This window comes from Salvelinus namaycush, chromosome 4 (genome assembly GCF_016432855.1).
Source record: "Salvelinus namaycush isolate Seneca chromosome 4, SaNama_1.0, whole genome shotgun sequence".
NCBI lineage: Eukaryota > Metazoa > Chordata > Actinopteri > Salmoniformes > Salmonidae > Salvelinus > Salvelinus namaycush.
The window spans coordinates 549,944-569,904 of record NC_052310.1 but is presented as its reverse complement, the minus strand read 5'-3'; the positions used below and the strand labels follow the sequence as shown (position 1 = coordinate 569,904).

Sequence of the window (19,961 nt, the reverse complement as noted above, 5' to 3'; positions counted from 1 at the left end):
AGAGCTGACAGGCTGGGTCTCTAACCAGGTCTCATATTGTAGTTGTTGGGTATAGAGCTGACAGGCTGGGTCTCTAACCAGGTCTCATATTGTAGTTGTTGGGTATAGAGCTGACAGGCTGGGTCTCTAACCAGGTTTCATATTGTAGTTGTTGGGTATAGAGCTGACAGGCTGGGTCTCTAACCAGGTCTCATATTGTAGTTGTTGGGTGTAGAGCTGACAGGCTGGGTCTCTAACCAGGTCTCATATTGTAGTTGTTGGGTATAGAGCTGACAGGCTGGGTCTCTAACCAGGTCTCATATTGTAGTTGTTGGGTATAGAGCTGACAGGCTGGGTCTCTAACCAGGTCTCATATTGTAGTTGTTGGGTATAGAGCTGACAGGCTGGGTCTCTAACCAGGTCTCATATTGTAGTTGTTGGGTATAGAGCTGACAGGCTGGGTCTCTAACCAGGTCTCATATTGTAGTTGTTGGGTATAGAGCTGACAGGCTGGGTCTCTAACCAGGTCTCATATTGTAGTTGTTGGGTGTAGAGCTGACAGGCTGGGTCTCTAACCAGGTCTCATATTGTAGTTGTTGGGTATAGAGCTGACAGGCTGGGTCTCTAACCAGGTCTCATATTGTAGTTGTTGGGTGTAGAGCTGACAGGCTGGGTCTCTAACCAGGTCTCATATTGTAGTTGTTGGGTATAGAGCTGACAGGCTGGGTCTCTAACCAGGTCTCATATTGTAGTTGTTGGGTATAGAGCTGACAGGCTGGGTCTCTAACCAGGTCTCATATTGTAGTTGTTGGGTGTAGAGCTGACAGGCTGGGTCTCTAACCAGGTCTCATATTGTAGTTGTTGGGTATAGAGCTGACAGGCTGGGTCTCTAACCAGGTCTCATATTGTAGTTGTTGGGTGTAGAGCTGACAGGCTGGGTCTCTAACCAGGTCTCATATTGTAGTTGTTGGGTATAGAGCTGACAGGCTGGGTCTCTAACCAGGTCTCATATTGTAGTTGTTGGGTGTAGAGCTGACAGGCTGGGTCTCTAACCAGGTCTCATATTGTAGTTGTTGGGTATAGAGCTGACAGGCTGGGTCTCTAACCAGGTCTCATATTGTAGTTGTTGGGTATAGAGCTGACAGGCTGGGTCTCTAACCAGGTCTCATATTGTAGTTGTTGGGTATAGAGCTGACAGGCTGGGTCTCTAACCAGGTCTCATATTGTAGTTGTTGGGTGTAGAGCTGACAGGCTGGGTCTCTAACCAGGTCTCATATTGTAGTTGTTGGGTATAGAGCTGACAGGCTGGGTCTCTAACCAGGTCTCATATTGTAGTTGTTGGGTGTAGAGCTGACAGGCTGGGTCTCTAACCAGGTCTCATATTGTAGTTGTTGGGTATAGAGCTGACAGGCTGGGTCTCTAACCAGGTCTCATATTGTAGTTGTTGGGTATAGAGCTGACAGGCTGGGTCTCTAACCAGGTCTCATATTGTAGTTGTTGGGTATAGAGCTGACAGGCTGGGTCTCTAACCAGGTCTCATATTGTAGTTGTTGGGTATAGAGCTGACAGGCTGGGTCTCTAACCAGGTCTCATATTGTAGTTGTTGGGTATAGAGCTGACAGGCTGGGTCTCTAACCAGGTCTCATATTGTAGTTGTTGGGTATAGAGCTGACAGGCTGGGTCTCTAACCAGGTCTCATATTGTAGTTGTTGGGTATAGAGCTGACAGGCTGGGTCTCTAACCAGGTCTCATATTGTAGTTGTTGGGTGTAGAGCTGACAGGCTGGGTCTCTAACCAGGTCTCATATTGTAGTTGTTGGGTATAGAGCTGACAGGCTGGGTCTCTAACCAGGTCTCATATTGTAGTTGTTGGGTATAGAGCTGACAGGCTGGGTCTCTAACCAGGTCTCATATTGTAGTTGTTGGGTATAGAGCTGACAGGCTGGGTCTCTAACCAGGTCTCATATTGTAGTTGTTGGGTATAGAGCTGACAGGCTGGGTCTCTAACCAGGTCTCATATTGTAGTTGTTGGGTGTAGAGCTGACAGGCTGGGTCTCTAACCAGGTCTCATATTGTAGTTGTTGGGTGTAGAGCTGACAGGCTGGGTCTCTAACCAGGTCTCATATTGTAGTTGTTGGGTGTAGAGCTGACAGGCTGGGTCTCTAACCAGGTCTCATATTGTAGTTGTTGGGTGTAGAGCTGACAGGCTGGGTCTCTAACCAGGTCTCATATTGTAGTTGTTGGGTGTAGAGCTGACAGGCTGGGTCTCTAACCAGGTCTCATATTGTAGTTGTTGGGTATAGAGCTGACAGGCTGGGTCTCTAACCAGGTCTCATATTGTAGTTGTTGGGTATAGAGCTGACAGGCTGGGTCTCTAACCAGGTCTCATATTGTAGTTGTTGGGTATAGAGCTGACAGGCTGGGTCTCTAACCAGGTCTCATATTGTAGTTGTTGGGTATAGAGCTGACAGGCTGGGTCTCTAACCAGGTCTCATATTGTAGTTGTTGGGTATAGAGCTGACAGGCTGGGTCTCTAACCAGGTCTCATATTGTAGTTGTTGGGTGTAGAGCTGACAGGCTGGGTCTCTAACCAGGTCTCATATTGTAGTTGTTGGGTGTAGAGCTGACAGGCTGGGTCTCTAACCAGGTCTCATATTGTAGTTGTTGGGTATAGAGCTGACAGGCTGGGTCTCTAACCAGGTCTCATATTGTAGTTGTTGGGTATAGAGCTGACAGGCTGGGTCTCTAACCAGGTCTCATATTGTAGTTGTTGGGTGTAGAGCTGACAGGCTGGGTCTCTAACCAGGTCTCATATTGTAGTTGTTGGGTATAGAGCTGACAGGCTGGGTCTCTAACCAGGTCTCATATTGTAGTTGTTGGGTATAGAGCTGACAGGCTGGGTCTCTAACCAGGTCTCATATTGTAGTTGTTGGGTATAGAGCTGACAGGCTGGGTCTCTAACCAGGTCTCATATTGTAGTTGTTGGGTGTAGAGCTGACAGGCTGGGTCTCTAACCAGGTCTCATATTGTAGTTGTTGGGTGTAGAGCTGACAGGCTGGGTCTCTAACCAGGTCTCATATTGTAGTTGTTGGGTATAGAGCTGACAGGCTGGGTCTCTAACCAGGTCTCATATTGTAGTTGTTGGGTATAGAGCTGACAGGCTGGGTCTCTAACCAGGTCTCATATTGTAGTTGTTGGGTGTAGAGCTGACAGGCTGGGTCTCTAACCAGGTCTCATATTGTAGTTGTTGGGTATAGAGCTGACAGGCTGGGTCTCTAACCAGGTCTCATATTGTAGTTGTTGGGTATAGAGCTGACAGGCTGGGTCTCTAACCAGGTCTCATATTGTAGTTGTTGGGTATAGAGCTGACAGGCTGGGTCTCTAACCAGGTCTCATATTGTAGTTGTTGGGTATAGAGCTGACAGGCTGGGTCTCTAACCAGGTCTCATATTGTAGTTGTTGGGTGTAGAGCTGCTCAACGTGCTCCACAGACTCCTCCTGACCAGAGATCCTCCAGCCGTCCAGCTCCAAGTTACAGCTGTGGTGCAGGAGACCATCCGGGCTGCACAGGACCACCTGACACAGCAGAGGGAAACACAGGGTTAGTTCTGACACAGTTATGTTACCTTGTTGGGTAGGCTGGTCCCAGATACCTTTGTGCTGTCTTGCCAAGTCCTATGGTCATCATTTACAAATTAAAAATATGTATTTCACCTTTATTTAACCAGGTAGGCAAGTTGAGAACAAGTTCTCATTTACAACTGCGACCTGGCCAAGATAAAGCAAAGCAGTTCGACACGTACAACAACACAGAGTTACACATGGAGTAAAACAAACATACAGTCAATAATACAGTAGAAAAATAAGTCTATATACAATGTGAGCAATTAACCATTAACCATGTGGTGATAGAGACCAGCATATCCAGTCTATCAGTCTATCGTTAGGATATACCACTGAAATGTACATTTATTTAAAATCCATTTTTTTACCTCAAACTAAATGGGCTCATTACTATTTGTAAAGTCAAGTACAGGCTCAGAATGTTCTCACCCCATGTTGCTCTACTTCCTCCAGGTAAGCAGGATGGAGGGGAGAAGGACGGTGTGTCTCTCCAGGGAGAGGGAGGTGAGACTGGGGAGCTGCTCCCGGGGAAGTCCCTAGTCTTCGCTGCCATGGAGCTTCTGGTGTTCATCCTGGTTCGTCACTTGCCTCAACTCAACACCAGGTAATATATCAATGTATTGTTATTCATTTATGTTGTTGCTTCGTTGTTCTGTTGTAACCTGTCAGTGTCGTTCTGTTGTAACGTGTCGTTCTGTTGTAACGTGTCGTTCTGTTGTAACGTGTCGTTCTGTTGTAACCTGTCGTTCTGTTGTAACGTGTCGTTCTGTTGTGTTGTAACGTGTCGTTCTGTTGTAACCTGTCAGTGTCGTTCTGTTGTAACGTGTCGTTCTGTTGTAACGTGTCGTTCTGTTGTAACGTGTCGTTCTGTTGTAACCTGTCGTTCTGTTGTAACGTGTCGTTCTGTTGTGTTGTAACGTGTCGTTCTGTTGTAACCTGTCAGTGTCGTTCTGTTGTAACGTGTCTTTCTGTTGTAACGTGTCGTTCTGTTGTAACGTGTCGTTCTGTTGTAACGTGTCGTTCTGTTGTAACGTGTCGTTCTGTTGTAACGTGTCGTTCTGTTGTAACCTGTCGGTGTCGTTCTGTTGTAACGTGTCGTTCTGTTGTAACCTGTCGGTGTCGTTCTGTTGTAACGTGTCGTTCTGTTGTAACGTGTCGTTCTGTTGCAATACCCTGGTTATCCTGCTTGGAAGATTCTTGATTTCCTGCTTATTCCCTCTAACTAGGATTTCTGGGAATTTTTAACAGAATTTTGCAACCCTAATTGTACAGCATCTTTGGGTCATTGAAAAGCCCAAAGTCATGTATTATCATTATTATTCCCAGGGTGAACGAGTCCCCCAGCCACCTGCCCCTCCGGCCCCAGCCTCGTCTGACTGAGGAGAGCACCCGGCTGGTGGCTCACACTGTGTCTATACTGGCCGAGCTGCCGTCGCTATGCTCCCCCGCAGGTAACACGCAGACAAAAACACCTGACCACACAGACTCAGAATGTCTCCTATAAGTCATTGCCTTGCCATGTTGTGGTGTGTTATACTGCTAATAACAGAGTTCTAGTCAGAGTTCTAGTTCGAGTTCTACTCTCTGCCTTTAGATTCAGTCGGGCTCAATAGCCTCTCTCCCGTTGGATCCATCTCACCCTGGGTCTGTGGTTGTTATGTCTAAGACTGAAGCTTTCTGAGTGTCAGATTATCCTGGAAATCAACTGAGTCACACTGGGTGTGAAACGATAGAGAAACAGAGATGATTCAGTTAGGATTTCAGGGCCACAGAGATTAGGGACAGGGATTTCAGGGCCACTGACAGATTAGGGACAGGGAGTTCAGGGCCACTGACAGATTAGGGACAGGGATTTCAGGGCAACCGAGATTAGGGACAGGGATTTCAGGGCCACAGAGATTAGGGATAGGGATTTCAGGGCCACAGAGATTAGGGATAGGGATTTCAGGGCCACATAGATTAGGGACAGGGATTTCAGGGCCACAGAGATTAGGGACAGGGATTTCAGGGCCACCGAGATTAGGGACAGGGATTTCAGGGCTACCGAGAGATTAGGGACAGGGATTTCAGGGCCACAGAGATTAGGGACAGGGATTTCAGGGCCACAGAGATTAGGGATAGGGATTTCAGGGCCACAGAGATTAGGGACAGGGATTTCAGGGCCACAGAGATTAGGGACAGGGATTTCAGTGCCACAGAGATTAGGGACAGGGATTTCAGGGCCACAGAGATTAGGGATAGGGATTTCAGGGCCACAGAGATTAGGGACAGGGATTTCAGGGCCACTGACAGATTAGGGACAGGGATTTCAGGGCTACCGAGAGATTAGGGACAGGGATTTCAGGGCCACAGAGATTAGGGACAGGGATTTCAGGGCCACAGAGATTAGGGACAGGGATTTCAGGGCCACTGACAGATTAGGGACAGGAATTTCTAGGCCACCGAGATTAGGGACAGGGATTTCAGGGCTACCGAGAGATTAGGGACAGGGATTTCAGGGCCACAGAGATTAGGGACAGGGATTTCAGGGCCACAGAGATTAGGGATAGGGATTTCAGGGCCACAGAGATTAGGGACAGGGATTTCAGGGCCACAGAGATTAGGGACAGGGATTTCAGTGCCACAGAGATTAGGGACAGGGATTTCAGGGCCACAGAGATTAGGGATAGGGATTTCAGGGCCACAGAGATTAGGGACAGGGATTTCAGGGCCACTGACAGATTAGGGACAGGGATTTCAGGGCTACCGAGAGATTAGGGACAGGGATTTCAGGGCTACCGAGAGATTAGGGACAGGGATTTCAGGGCCACAGAGATTAGGGACAGGGATTTCAGGGCCACAGAGATTAGGGACAGGGATTTCAGGGCCACTGACAGATTAGGGACAGGAATTTCTAGGCCACTGACAGATTAGGGACAGGGATTTTAGGGCTACCGAGAGATTGGGGACAGGGATTTCAGGGCCACAGAGATTAGGGACAGGGATTTCAGGGCCACTGACATATTAGGGACAGGGATTTCAGGGCTACTGACAGATTAGGGACAGGGATTTCAGGGCCACAGAGATTAGGGACAGGGATTTCAGGGCCACAGAGATTAGGGACAGGGATTTCAGGGCCACTGACAGATTAGGGACAGGGATTTCAGGGCCACTGACAGATTAGGGACAGGGATTTCTAGGCCACTGACAGATTAGGGACAGGGATTTCAGTGCCACAGAGATTAGGGACAGGGATTTCAGGGCCACAGAGATTAGGGATAGGGATTTCAGGACCACAGAGATTAGGGATTTCAGGGCCACTGACAGATTAGGGACAGGGAGTTCAGGGCCACTGACAGATTAGGGACAGGGATTTCAGGGCCACTGACAGATTAGGGACAGGGATTTCAGGGCCACAGACAGATTAGGGACAGGGATTTCAGGGCCACTGACAGATTAGGGACAGGGATTTCAGGGCCACTGACAGATTAGGGACAGGGATTTCAGGGCCACAGAGATTAGGGACAGGGATTTCAGGGCCACTGACAGATTAGGGACAGGGATTTCAGGGCCACTGACAGATTAGGGACAGGGATTTCAGGGCCACAGAGATTAGGGACAGGGATTTCAGGGCCACTGACAGATTAGGGACAGGGATTTCAGGGCCACAGAGATTAGGGACAGGGATTTCAGGGCCACTGACAGATTAGGGACAGGGATTTCAGGGCCACTGACAGATTAGGGACAGGGCTTTCAGGGCTACCGAGATTAGGGACAGGGATTTCAGGGCTACCGAGATTAGGGACAGGGATTTCAGGGCTACTGAGAGATTAGGGACAGGGATTTCAGGGCCACAGAGATTAGGGACAGGGATTTCAGGGCTACCGAGATTAGGGACAGTGATTTCAGGGCTACCGAGATTAGGGACAGGGATTTCAGGGCCACCGAGATTAGGGACAGGGATTTCAGGGCCACAGAGATTAGGGACAGGGATTTCAGGGCCACAGAGATTAGGGACAGGGATTTCAGGCCACCGAGAGATTAGGGACAGGGATTTCAGGGCCACTGACATATTAGGGACAGGGATTTCAGGGCCACTGACAGATTAGGGACAGGGATTTCAGTGCCACAGAGATTAGGGATAGGGATTTCAGGGCCACAGAGATTAGGGACAGGGATTTCAGGGCCACAGAAATTAGGGACAGGGATTTCAGGGCCATTGACAGATTAGGGACAGGGATTTCAGGGCTACTGACAGATTAGGGACAGGGATTTCAGGGCCACAGAGATTAGGGACAGGGATTTCTAGGCCACTGACAGATTAGGGACAGGGATTTCTAGGCCACTGACAGATTAGGGACAGGGATTTCAGTGCCACAGAGATTAGGGACAGGGATTTCAGGGCCACAGAGATTAGGGATAGGGATTTCAGGGCCACAGAGATTAGGGATAGGGATTTCAGGGCCACAGAGATTAGGGACAGGGATTTCAGGGCCACTGACAGATTAGGGACAGGGATTTCTAGGCCACTGACAGATTAGGGACAGGGATTTCTAGGCCACTGACAGATTAGGGACAGGGTTTTCTAGGCCACTGACAGATTAGGGACAGGGATTTCAGGGCCACAGAGATTAGGGACAGGGATTTCAGGGCCACAGAGATTAGGGACAGGGATTTCAGGGCCACAGAGATTAGGGACAGGGATTTCAGGGCCACTGACAGATTAGGAACAGGGATTTCTAGGCCACTGACAGATTAGGGACAGGGATTTCAGGGCCACCGAGAGATTAGGGACAGGGATTTCAGGGCCACTGACAGATTAGGGACAGGGATTTCAGGGCCACTGACAGATTAGGGACAGGGATTTCAGGGCCACCGAGAGATTAGGGACAGGGATTTCAGGGCTACTTACAGATTAGGGACAGGGATTTCAGGGGCTCTGACAGATTAGGGACAGGGATTTCAGGGCCACCGAGAGATTAGGGACAGGGATTTCAGGGCCACTGACAGATTAGGGACAGGGATTTCAGGGCCACTGACAGATTAGGGACAGGGATTTCAGGGCCACCGAGAGATTAGGGACAGGGATTTCAGGGCTACTTACAGATTAGGGACAGGGATTTCAGGGGCTCTGACAGATTAGGGACAGGGATTTCAGGGCCACCGAGAGATTAGGGACAGGGATTTCAGGGCCACTGACATATTAGGGACAGGGATTTCAGGGGCTCTGACAGATTAGGGACAGGTAATTTCAGGGGCTCTGACAGATTAGGGACAGGGATTTCAGGGCCACTGACAGATTAGGCACAGGGATTTCAGGGCCACTGACAGATTAGGCATAGGGATTTCAGGGCCACAGAGATTAGGGACAGGGATTTCAGGGCCACAGAGATTAGGGACAGGGATTTCAGGGCCACTGACAGATTAGGGACAGGGATTTCAGGGCCACAGAGATTAGGGATAGGGCTTTCAGGGCCACAGAGATTAGGGACAGGGATTTCAGGGCGACTGACAGATTAGGGACAAGGATTTCAGGGCCACCAAGAGATTAGGGACAGGGATTTCAGGGCCACAGAGATTAGGGATAGGGCTTTCAGGGCCACAGAGATTAGGGATAGGGCTTTCAGGGCCACAGAGATTAGGGACAGGGATTTCAGGGCGACTGACAGATTAGGGACTAGGATTTCAGGGCCACCAAGAGATTAGGGACAGGGATTTCAGGGCCACCAAGAGGTTAGGGACAGGTATTTCAGGTCTACTGACAGATTAGGGACAGGGATTTCAGGGCTACTGAGAGATTAGGGACAGGGATTTCAGGGCTACTGAGAGATTAGGGACAGGGATTTCAGGGCCACAGAGATTAGGGAGAGGGATTTCAGGGCCACCGAGAGATTAGGGACAGGGATTTCAGGGCCACCGAGAGATTAGGGACAGGGATTTCAGGGCCACTGACAGATTAGGGACAGGGATTTCAGGGCCACCGAGAGATTAGGGACAGGGATTTCAGGGCCACCGAGAGATTAGGGACAGGGATTTCAGGGCCACCGAGAGATTAGGGACAGGGATTTCAGGGCCACCGAGAGATTAGGGACAGGGATTTCAGGGCCACCGAGAGATTAGGGACAGGGATTTCAGGGTTACCGAGAGATTAGGGACAGGGATTTCAGGGCTACTTACAGATTAGGGACAGGGATTTCAGGGCCACAGAGATTAGGGACAGGGATAAACATGACGCTTATAGAACAGGTCTGTTTGCCTTGTTGACATATAAAAGGTGTCTCTCTCTCTCATTCCTCATTACTGAAGGATACAAGTCTCTATCTCTCATTCCTCATTACTGAAGGATACAAGTCTCTCTCTCTCATTCCTCATTAGTGAAGGATACAAGTCTCTCTCTCATTCCTCATTACTGAAGGATACAAGTCTCTCTCTCTCTCATTCCTCATTACTGAAGGATACAAGTCCCTCTCTCTCTCATTCCTCATTACTGAAGGATACAAGTCTCTCTCTCTCTCTCATTCCTCATTACTGAAGGATACAAGTCCCTCCCTCTCTCTCATTCCTCATTAGTGAAGGATACAAGTCTCTCTCTCTCATTCCTCATTAGTGAAGGATACAAGTCTCTCTCTCTCATTCCTCATTACTGAAGGATACAAGTCTCTCTCTCTCATTCCTCATTACTGAAGGATACAAGTCTCTCTCTCTCATTCCTCATTACTGAAGGATACAAGTCTCTATCTCTCTCTCTCTCATTCCTCATTACTGAAGGATACTAGTCTCTCTCTCATTCCTCATTACTGAAGGATACTAGTCTCTCTCTCATTCCTCATTACTAATGGATACAAGTCTCTCTCTCTCTCTCTCTCTCTCTCTCATTCCTCATTACTGAAGGATACAAGTCTCTCTCTCTCATTCCTCATTACTGAAGGATACAAGTCTCTCTCTCTCTCATTCCTCATTACTGAAGGATACAAGTCTCTCTCATTCCTCATTACTGAAGGATACAAGTCTCTCTCTCTCTCTCTCTCTCTCATTCCTCATTACTGAAGGATACAAGTCCCCCTCTCTCTCATTACTCATTACTGAAGGATACAAGTCTCTCTCTCTCTCTCTCATTACTGAAGGATACAAGTCTCTCTCTCTCTCTCTCTCTCTCATTCCTCATTACTGAAGGATACAAGTCTCTCTCTCATTCCTCATTACTGAAGGATACAAGTCTCTCTCTCTCTCTCTCTCATTCCTCATTACTGAAGGATACAAGTCTCTCTCTCTCTCTCTCTCTCTCTCATTCCTCATTACTGAAGGATACAAGTCTCTCTCTCTCATTCCTCATTACTGAAGGATACAAGTCTCTCTCTCTCTCATTCCTCATTACTGAAGGATACAAGTCTCTCTCTCTCTCATTCCTCATTACTGAAGGATACAAGTCTCTCTCTCTCCTTCCTCATTACTGAAGGATACAAGTCTCTCTCTCTCTCTCTCTCATTCCTCATTACTGAAGGATACAAGTCTCTCTCTCTCTCTCATTCCTCATTAGTGAAGGATACAAGTCTCTCTCTCTCATTCCTCATTACTGATGGATACAAGTCTCTCTCTCATTCCTCATTACTGAAGGATACACGTCTCTCTCTCTCATTCCTCATTACTGATGGATACAAGTCTCTCTCTCTCTCTCATTCCTCATTACTGAAGGATACACGTCTCTCTCTCTCTCATTCCTCATTACTGAAGGATACAAGTCTCTCTCTCTCTCATTCCTCATTACTGAAGGATACAAGTCTCTCTCTCTCATTCCTCATTACTGAAGGATACAAGTCTCTTTCTCTCTCATTCCTCATTACTGAAGGATACAAGTCTCTCTCTCTCTCTCATTCCTCATTAGTGAAGGATACAAGTCTCTCTCTCATTCCTCATTACTGAAGGATACAAGTCTCTCTCATTCCTCATTACTGAAGGATACAAGTCCCCCTCTCTCTCTCTCATTCCTCATTACTGAAGGATACTAGTCTCTCTCTCTCATTCCTCATTACTGAAGGATACTAGTCTCTCTCTCTCATTCCTCATTACTGAAGGATACAAGTCTCTCTCTCTCTCTCTCTCTCATTCCTAATTACTGAAGGATACAAGTCCCTCTCTGTCATTCCTCATTACTGAAGGATACAAGTCTCTCTCTCTCTCTCATTCCTCATTACTGAAGGATACAAGTCTCTCTCTCTCTCTCATTCCTCATTACTGAATGATACAAGTCTCTCTCTCATTCCTCATTACTGAAGGATACAAGTCTCTCTCTCTCTCTCATTCCTCATTACTGAAGGATACAAGTCTCTCTCTCTCTCATTCCTCATTACTGAAGGATACAAGTCTCTCTCTGTCATTCTTCATTACTGAAGGATACAAGTCTCTCTCTGTCATTCCTCATGTCTGTCGTCATCCCCCTTCCCTCCCTCCCTCCCCCCACCCACAGGCAGCATGACCATCCTCCCAACTGTACTCTTCCTGATAACCGGGGTCCTGAAGGAGACGGCTGTGAAGACACCTGATAACTCCATACCCCTGCCAGTGTCAGGTACACACACACACACACACACACACACACACACACACACACACACACACACACACACACACACACACACACACACAACATTTATAAAGACACCTGATAACTCCATCCCCCTGCCTGTCTCAGCTGCTCTACAGGGTATAAAGACCATCATCACCTCTCCTCTGGCCCGGGCTGACAAGACTCCCACTCAGTGGACAGGACTGATTAGGAGTAGTCTGGCTTCTATTCTAGAATATTCTCAACCAGGTAAAATACACACTGTTCTAGAATATTCTCCACCAGGTAACATACACACTGTTCTAGAATATTCTCCACCAGTTAACATACACACTGTTCTAGAATATTCTCCACCAGTTAACATACACACTGTTCTAGAATATTCTCCGCCAGGTAACATACACACTGTTCTAGAATATTCTCCGCCAGGTAACACACTGTTCTAGAATATTCTCCACCAGGTAACATACTGTTCTAGAATATTCTCCACCAGGTAACATACTGTTCTAGAATATTCTCCACCAGGTAACATACACACTGTTCTAGAATATTCTCCACCAGGTAACATACACACTGTTCTAGAATATTCTCCACCAGGTAACATACTGTTCTAGAATATTCTCCACCAGGTAACATACACACTGTTCTAGAATATTCTCCACCAGGTAACATACACACTGTTCTAGAATATTCTCCACCAGGTAACATACACACTGTTCTAGAATATTCTCCACCAGGTAACAATACACAGTGTCCTAGAATATTCTCCACCAGGTAACATACACACTGTTCTAGAATATTCTCCACCAGGTAACAATACACACTGTTCTAGAATATTCTCCACCAGGTAACAATACACAGTGTTCTAGAATATTCTCCACCAGGTAACAATACACACTGTTCTAGAATATTCTCCACCAGGTAACAATACACAGTGTCCTAGAATATTCTCCACCAGGTAACATACATACTGTTCTAGAATATTCTCCGCCAGGTAACATACACACTGTTCTAGAATATTCTCCGCCAGGTAACACACTGTTCTAGAATATTCTCCACCAGGTAACATACTGTTCTAGAATATTCTCCACCAGGTAACATACACACTGTTCTAGAATATTCTCCACCAGGTAACATACACACTGTTCTAGAATATTCTCCACCAGGTAACAATACACACTGTTCTAGAATATTCTCCACCAGGTAACATACACACTGTTCTAGAATATTCTCCACCAGGTAACAATACACACTGTTCTAGAATATTCTCCACCAGGTAACAATACACAGTGTCCTAGAATATTCTCCACCAGGTAACATACATACTGTTCTAGAATATTCTCCACCAGGTAACAATACACACTGTCCTAGAATATTCTCCACCAGGTAACATACACACTGTTCTAGAATATTCTCCACCAGGTAACATACACACTGTTCTAGAATATTCTCCACCAGGTAACATACACACTGTTCTAGAATATTCTCCACCAGGTATCATACACACTGTTCTAGAATATTCTCCACCAGGTAACATACATACTGTTCTAGAAGGATTCCTGGTATCCGGGTAACATACTGTTCTAGAATATTCTCCACCAGGTATCATACACACTGTTCTAGAATATTCTCCACCAGGTATCATACACACTGTTCTAGAATATTCTCCACCAGGTATCATACACACTGTTCTAGAATATTCTCCACCAGGTAACATACATACTGTTCTAGAATATTCTCCACCAGGTAACATACTGTTCTAGAAGGATTCCTGGTAGCCGGGTAACATACTGTTCTAGAAGGATTCCTGGTATCCGGGTAACATACTGTTCTAGAAGGATTCCTGGTAGCCGGGTAACATACTGTTCTAGAAGGATTCCTGGTATCCGGGTAACATACTGTTCTAGAAGGATTCCTGGTATCCGGGTAACATACTGTTCTAGAAGGATTCCTGGTAGCCGGGTAACATACTGTTCTAGAAGGATTCCTGGTATCCGGGTAACATACTGTTCTAGAAGGATTCCTGGTAGCCGGGTAACATACTGTTCTAGAAGGATTCCTGGTAGCCGGGTAACATACTGTTCTAGAAGGATTCCTGGTAGCCGGGTAACATACTGTTCTAGAAGGATTCCTGGTAGCCGGGTAACATACTGTTCTAGAAGGATTCCTGGTAGCCGGGTAACATACTGTTCTAGAAGGATTCCTGGTATCCGGGTAACATACTGTTCTAGAAGGATTCCTGGTAGCCGGGTAACATACTGTTCTAGAAGGATTCCTGGTATCCGGGTAACATACTGTTCTAGAAGGATTCCTGGTAGCCGGGTAACATACTGTTCTAGAAGGATTCCTGGTATCCGGGTAACATACTGTTCTAGAAGGATTCCTGGTAGCCGGGTAACATACTGTTCTAGAAGGATTCCTGGTATCCGGGTAACATACTGTTCTAGAAGGATTCCTGGTATCCGGGTAACATACTGTTCTAGAAGGATTCCTGGTAGCCGGGTAACATACTGTTCTAGAAGGATTCCTGGTAGCCGGGTAACATACTGTTCTAGAAGGATTCCTGGTAGCCGGGTAACATACTGTTCTAGAAGGATTCCTGGTAGCCGGGTGTTTCCCATCTACCCATTGTGTCAGGATGCTGTGTAGGTGTCTGTCCAGGCCTAGCCGTGGCCTGCTGATAATGTTGTAATTGACCTGTAATGCGTGTTCCTCAGATGAGTCTCGTCCCAACATGGATGAGGTCAGTATGCTGACAGCCATGACCCTCTTCCTGCTGTCTGCCAGTTCAGAGGTCATAGGAGTCACTGTGCTGCAGCAGGGCTGTATGGAACGCTATAGGAACGCACTCATCTCCTCTGACCCCTGGGTACGACACACACACACACACACACACACACACACACACACACACACACACACACACACACACACACACACACACACAGCTTCATTAAAGCGTTGAACTCCTCTGACCCCTGACCCCTTTAATGTCTATTGTCAAAGGACACAGAATTGTATTTTTTGCTTCATCCCCTCTCTAAGACACATACACCCCCAAGTCTCCGTTTGTCTCTGAATGTGTGCATGTCAGTAATCGGTCTCTCCCTCTCAGGTCCAGGCACGGTGTTACCAACTCCTCCTGTCCGTGTTCCAGCACCCCAGCCGAGCGTTATCCACCCCCTACATCCACGCCCTGGCGCCGCTCATGGTAGAGAAGCTGAAAGAGGTGGAGAGGAGTCGCCCAGGCACGGTCACGGAGCTGCAGGCCGTACAGGAGGGCATCCGGGTTCTGGAGAACCTAGTGGGCATGGCAGAGGAACAGAACAGTATGTACTGTTGGTAGAAATACTGCACACACAGGGTTAAAACGGTCACGGAGCTGCAGGCCCGTACAGGAGGGCATCCGGGTTCTGGAGAACCTAGTGGGCGCATGGCAGAGGAACAGAACAGTACCACTATGGCCTGAATGTGGGGCACAAGCCTCAAATGTTGACCTCCGATAAACCAAATCTAAATCTATTTTTTTCCCCTAATTCACTCCCTTCAGTCTTTTACTACTGAAAATGTCCACCTGACAGATCGTTCAGACGGGTTTCTCTGCATCGTTGCATGTTTCCAACGACAGCTGTTTGGAAAAAATGCATGAATCCAGATGCTATTGTTTTTTTATTCCTCAGTAAAGATCATTCAGGGACATTTTAAGAGTTTGTAAAAATAAAAAAAATAAAAAAAATGACTTTCAGGATATTTCAGCGTGTGGTTCAGTAGAGAAACTGGTCAGAACATAATAATTGAGTTGTTTTCCTGGTGTCTGTGTCCTATTCGAGTTGGGTAACTTGTTAGAGGTACTCATCTCCCTATAAAGACATCCATTGATCTGTAAAAGCCTTCCTGTAACTAAACGCCTCTTTTCATGCGTTGCCTTGTGTATCTGGGCTGGGAACGTTAGTCTGGACTAATGGTCTGTGGTTTTAGACTCTGTGTGTGTAGTAGAGGGGAACGTTAGTCTGGACTAATGGTCTGTGGTTTTAGACTCGGTGTGTGTAGTAGAGGGGAACGTTAGTCTGGACTAATGGTCTGTGGTTTTAGACTCCGTGTGTGTAGTAGAAGGGAACGTTAGTCTGGACTAATGGTCTGTGGTTTTAGACTCGGTGTGTGTAGTAGAGGGGAACGTTAGTCTGGATGTTAGTCGGACCAAGGCTTCCAATACGGATTAGTTAATTCTCCTATACTGTAGGTCCGACTAAGCTTTATGAATCACAATATTTGATGTCCTCTCGCTCTGAGATACTGATCAGTTTTTTTTCATAGGACAAATGTTAACTATCAAGATGCTATGTTCATCTAGTTCATCCATGTTTGTCTCCCTCAATTTCTCCCCTTCCATCTCTCTATCTCTCCCTCTACCTCTCCCCCTGTTTCCCTCCTCCCCCTGTTTCCCTCCCTCTCCCTCTACCTCTCCCCCTGTTTCCCTCCCTCTCCCTCTACCTCTCCCCCTGTTTCCCTCCCTCTCCCTCTACCTCTCCCCCTGTTTCCCTCCCTCTCCCTCTACCTCTCCCCCTGTTTCCCCCCTCTCCCTGTTTCCCTCCCTCTCCCTCTCCCTGTTTCCCTCTCACCACGTCTCCATCCTGTTCCCTCTCTTCAACAGGGGTACAGTTGCTGGCTCTGCTCGTCCCCACCCTGGTCTCCTATCTCCTAGATGACAAGGCCTTCTCCTCTGCTCCTCCTGCCTCCAAGGGCCTACATGAGTTTGCTCTCCAGAACCTGATGCGGATCGGGCCCCTCTACCCAGCTGCCTTCAAGACAGTGATTGGAGCCGCACCTGAGCTCAAGACCCGCCTTGAGTCGGCCGTCAGAGCCAATCAGGCGAGCAGCAAAGCCAAAGCAGCAGCCCTATTGGCCCAGCCAACTGTGCAGGCCGCGCCCACCATCAAACTCAAAACTAGTTTCTTCTAAATATTCCTGAAATGCAGACTACTTTATCATCCTGGTGTAATGGTGTTGTCGTCTGATATGTCTCTAAGATGTTCTTTATTTAACTTGGTTCTCGGTGGATGACATTTTTCTACTTCGTTTTCTTGAAGTCGGCAGGTAGCGGCAGGGTAGCCTAGTGGTTAGAGCGTTGGGCGGCAGGTAGCCTAGTGGTTAGAGCGTTGGGTGGCAGGTAGCCTAGTGGTTAGAGCGTTGGGAGGCAGGTAGCCTAGTGGTTAGAGTGTTGGGCGGCAGGTAGCCTAGTGGTTAGAGTGTTGGGCGGCAGGTAGCCTAGTGGTCAGAGCGTTGGGAGGCAGGTAGCCTAGTGGTTAGAGTGTTGGGCGGCAGGTAGCCTAGTGGTTAGAGTGTTGGGCGGCAGGTAGCCTAGTGGTTAGAGTGTTGGGCGGCAGGTAGCCTAGTGGTTAGTGTTGGGCGGCAGGTAGCCTAGTGGTTAGAGCGTTGGGCGGCAGGTAGCCTAGTGGTTAGAGCGTTGGGAGGCAGGTAGCCTAGTGGTTAGAGCGTTGGGCGGCAGGTAGCCTAGTGGTTAGAGCGTTGGGAGGCAGGTAGCCTAGTGGTTAGAGCGTTGGGCGGCAGGTAGCCTAGTGGTTAGAGCGTTGGGAGGCAGGTAGCCTAGTGGTTAGAGCATTGGACTAGAAACAGAAAGGTTGCAAGATCGAATCCCCGAGCTGACAAGGTAAAAATCTGTCATTCTGGCCCTGAACGAGGCAGTTAACCCACCGTTCCCTGATAGGCCTTCATTGAAAATAAGAATTTGTTCTTAACTGACTTGCCTAGTTAAATAAAAGGTATAAAATTAATAAAATGATAATAAAGTATGTAAATAATATCATTAAAGGGTATTTTAATGTCCACTTCCACGACCACCGTAGAGAGAGGGTACTGCTTTAGATTTGAATGTATTGTTACTATTTTAGAGCTGGATCTATTTTTTACATCTTAAATGGCATGCTATTCCCTATGTAGTGCACTCCCCTTTTGACCAGAGTAGGGCACTCCCCTTTTGACCAGAGTAGGGCACTCCCCTTTTGACCAGAGTAGGGCACTCCCCTTTTGACCAGAGTAGGGCACTCCCCTTTTGACCAGAGTAGGGCACTCCCCTTTTGACCAGAGTAGGGCACTCCCCTTTTGACCAGAGTAGGGCACTCCCCTTTTGACCAGAGTAGGGCACTCCCCTTTTGACCAGAGTAGGGCACTCCCCTTTTGACCAGAGTAGGGCACTAGTTAGGGAATAGGGTACCATTTGGGACTCTTCCCATTGAATATGTAAAGAGCCCTACTTGTAAAGAAATTGAGTATAGTTTGTTCTTTATTTGCTTCCTTATTGGTCTGACATCATCATTCCTGGCGGACTCTTGTACTCCGTGAGTCTTGGTTACAGCGTTTGGTAAGACTGATGCGTCAACATGGCTGTATCCACTGTAAGACAGGATCCAATCATGCATATGTTTGTAATGGAGTTTGTTTGTTGCCTGTGGAAACCTTTGCAGAAAGGGTCGACCTTTTAAGTAAATTGCTTGTTTTTGCTGTTCTTGTCTTGAGGCTTTAAACTTCACCCAAAAGCCATCCTTTTTAATAATGCATTTAAGTGTTTGGCATCTGCTGTTCATAAAGTATTTTGCTTAATGATGTGTATTAAATAGACCTCTCACAGGCCAGTCCTTCACAACACATTAAATAGACCTCTCACAGGCCAGTCCTTTACAACACATTATATAGACCTCTCACAGACCAGTCCTTTACAACACATTAAATAGACCTCTCACAGACCAGTCCTTCACAACACATTAAATAGACCTCTCACAGGCCAGTCCTTTACAACACATTATATAGACCTCTCACGGGCCTGTCCTTCACAACACATTATATAGACCTCTCACAGGCCAGTCCTTTACAACACATTATATAGACCTCTCACAGACCAGTCCTTTACAACACATTATATAGACCTCTCACAGGCCAGTCCTTTACAACACATTATATAGACCTCTCACAGGCCAGTCCTTCACAACACATTATATAGACCTCTCACAGGCCAGTCCTTTACAACACATTATATAGACCTCTCACAGGCCAGTCCTTTACAACACATTATATAGACCTCTCACAGGCCAGTCCTTTACAACACATTATATAGACCTCTCACAGGCCAGTCCTTTACAACACATTATATAGACCTCTCACAGGCCAGTCCTTTACAACACATTATATAGACCTCTCACAGGCCAGTCCTTCACAACATGTTTGAGAGAGACAGAGTTCTACTGAGGAACCTTACCTGATATGTGGTGATCCATGCTAACATGGGGATGCATGATTTCATGACTTCTGAAGGAAAAAAATCGATGGGAAAGATTGTTTGGAAGATGAAGTAATGATTTTATAAATGTTTTTGATTGCCTGTAAATAGTTGGTTATTATTTAAAGGTAAATATAAAGATACATTAAAAAAAGGACCTGAAAAATGCAATCAATCAGTTTGTGAACATCACGAGTGGGGTAATAATGTCAACAACACAATGTTACGCTAACGTGGCATATCAACTCATGAGTCACTACCCATAGTCAATAAAGTCACTGATGACCCACAGTTAGTCACTCACGACCAACAGTCACTTACGACCCACAGTTGAAAGTCAAACCGTGACTCACAGTTAATAAAGTTGGTTTTTCACCTATTCTACAGGGTGTTTTGTCACTTTTTTCACTTCTGTTTTGGCTCCAAATGTTACTGACTTTTAAGAATGTGTTTTTCTTGTTCAACTGCACACAGAAGTTGAATCATGTGTAGGATATCAAACTACAATGAGAGCTCAAAGCTCCTG

General features: G+C 46.9%; 1 protein-coding gene across 1 annotated transcript in view; it reads left to right on the top strand.

Annotated features, from left to right (window-relative positions):
- Window positions 1-17,339, top strand: part of heatr5b (HEAT repeat containing 5B) — an 84,647-nt gene extending 67,308 nt beyond the window's left edge. Inside the window, exons 22-29 of the mRNA XM_038990189.1 lie at window positions 3,435-3,579; window positions 4,056-4,206; window positions 4,929-5,053; window positions 12,046-12,147; window positions 12,271-12,393; window positions 14,862-15,013; window positions 15,260-15,473; window positions 16,796-17,339. Of these exons, the coding sequence (XP_038846117.1) occupies window positions 3,435-3,579; window positions 4,056-4,206; window positions 4,929-5,053; window positions 12,046-12,147; window positions 12,271-12,393; window positions 14,862-15,013; window positions 15,260-15,473; window positions 16,796-17,103 (1,320 nt within the window). The 3' untranslated portion in view covers window positions 17,104-17,339. The remainder of the gene's footprint in view (window positions 1-3,434; window positions 3,580-4,055; window positions 4,207-4,928; window positions 5,054-12,045; window positions 12,148-12,270; window positions 12,394-14,861; window positions 15,014-15,259; window positions 15,474-16,795) is intronic.
- The last annotated feature ends 2,622 nt before the right edge of the window (window positions 17,340-19,961 follow it).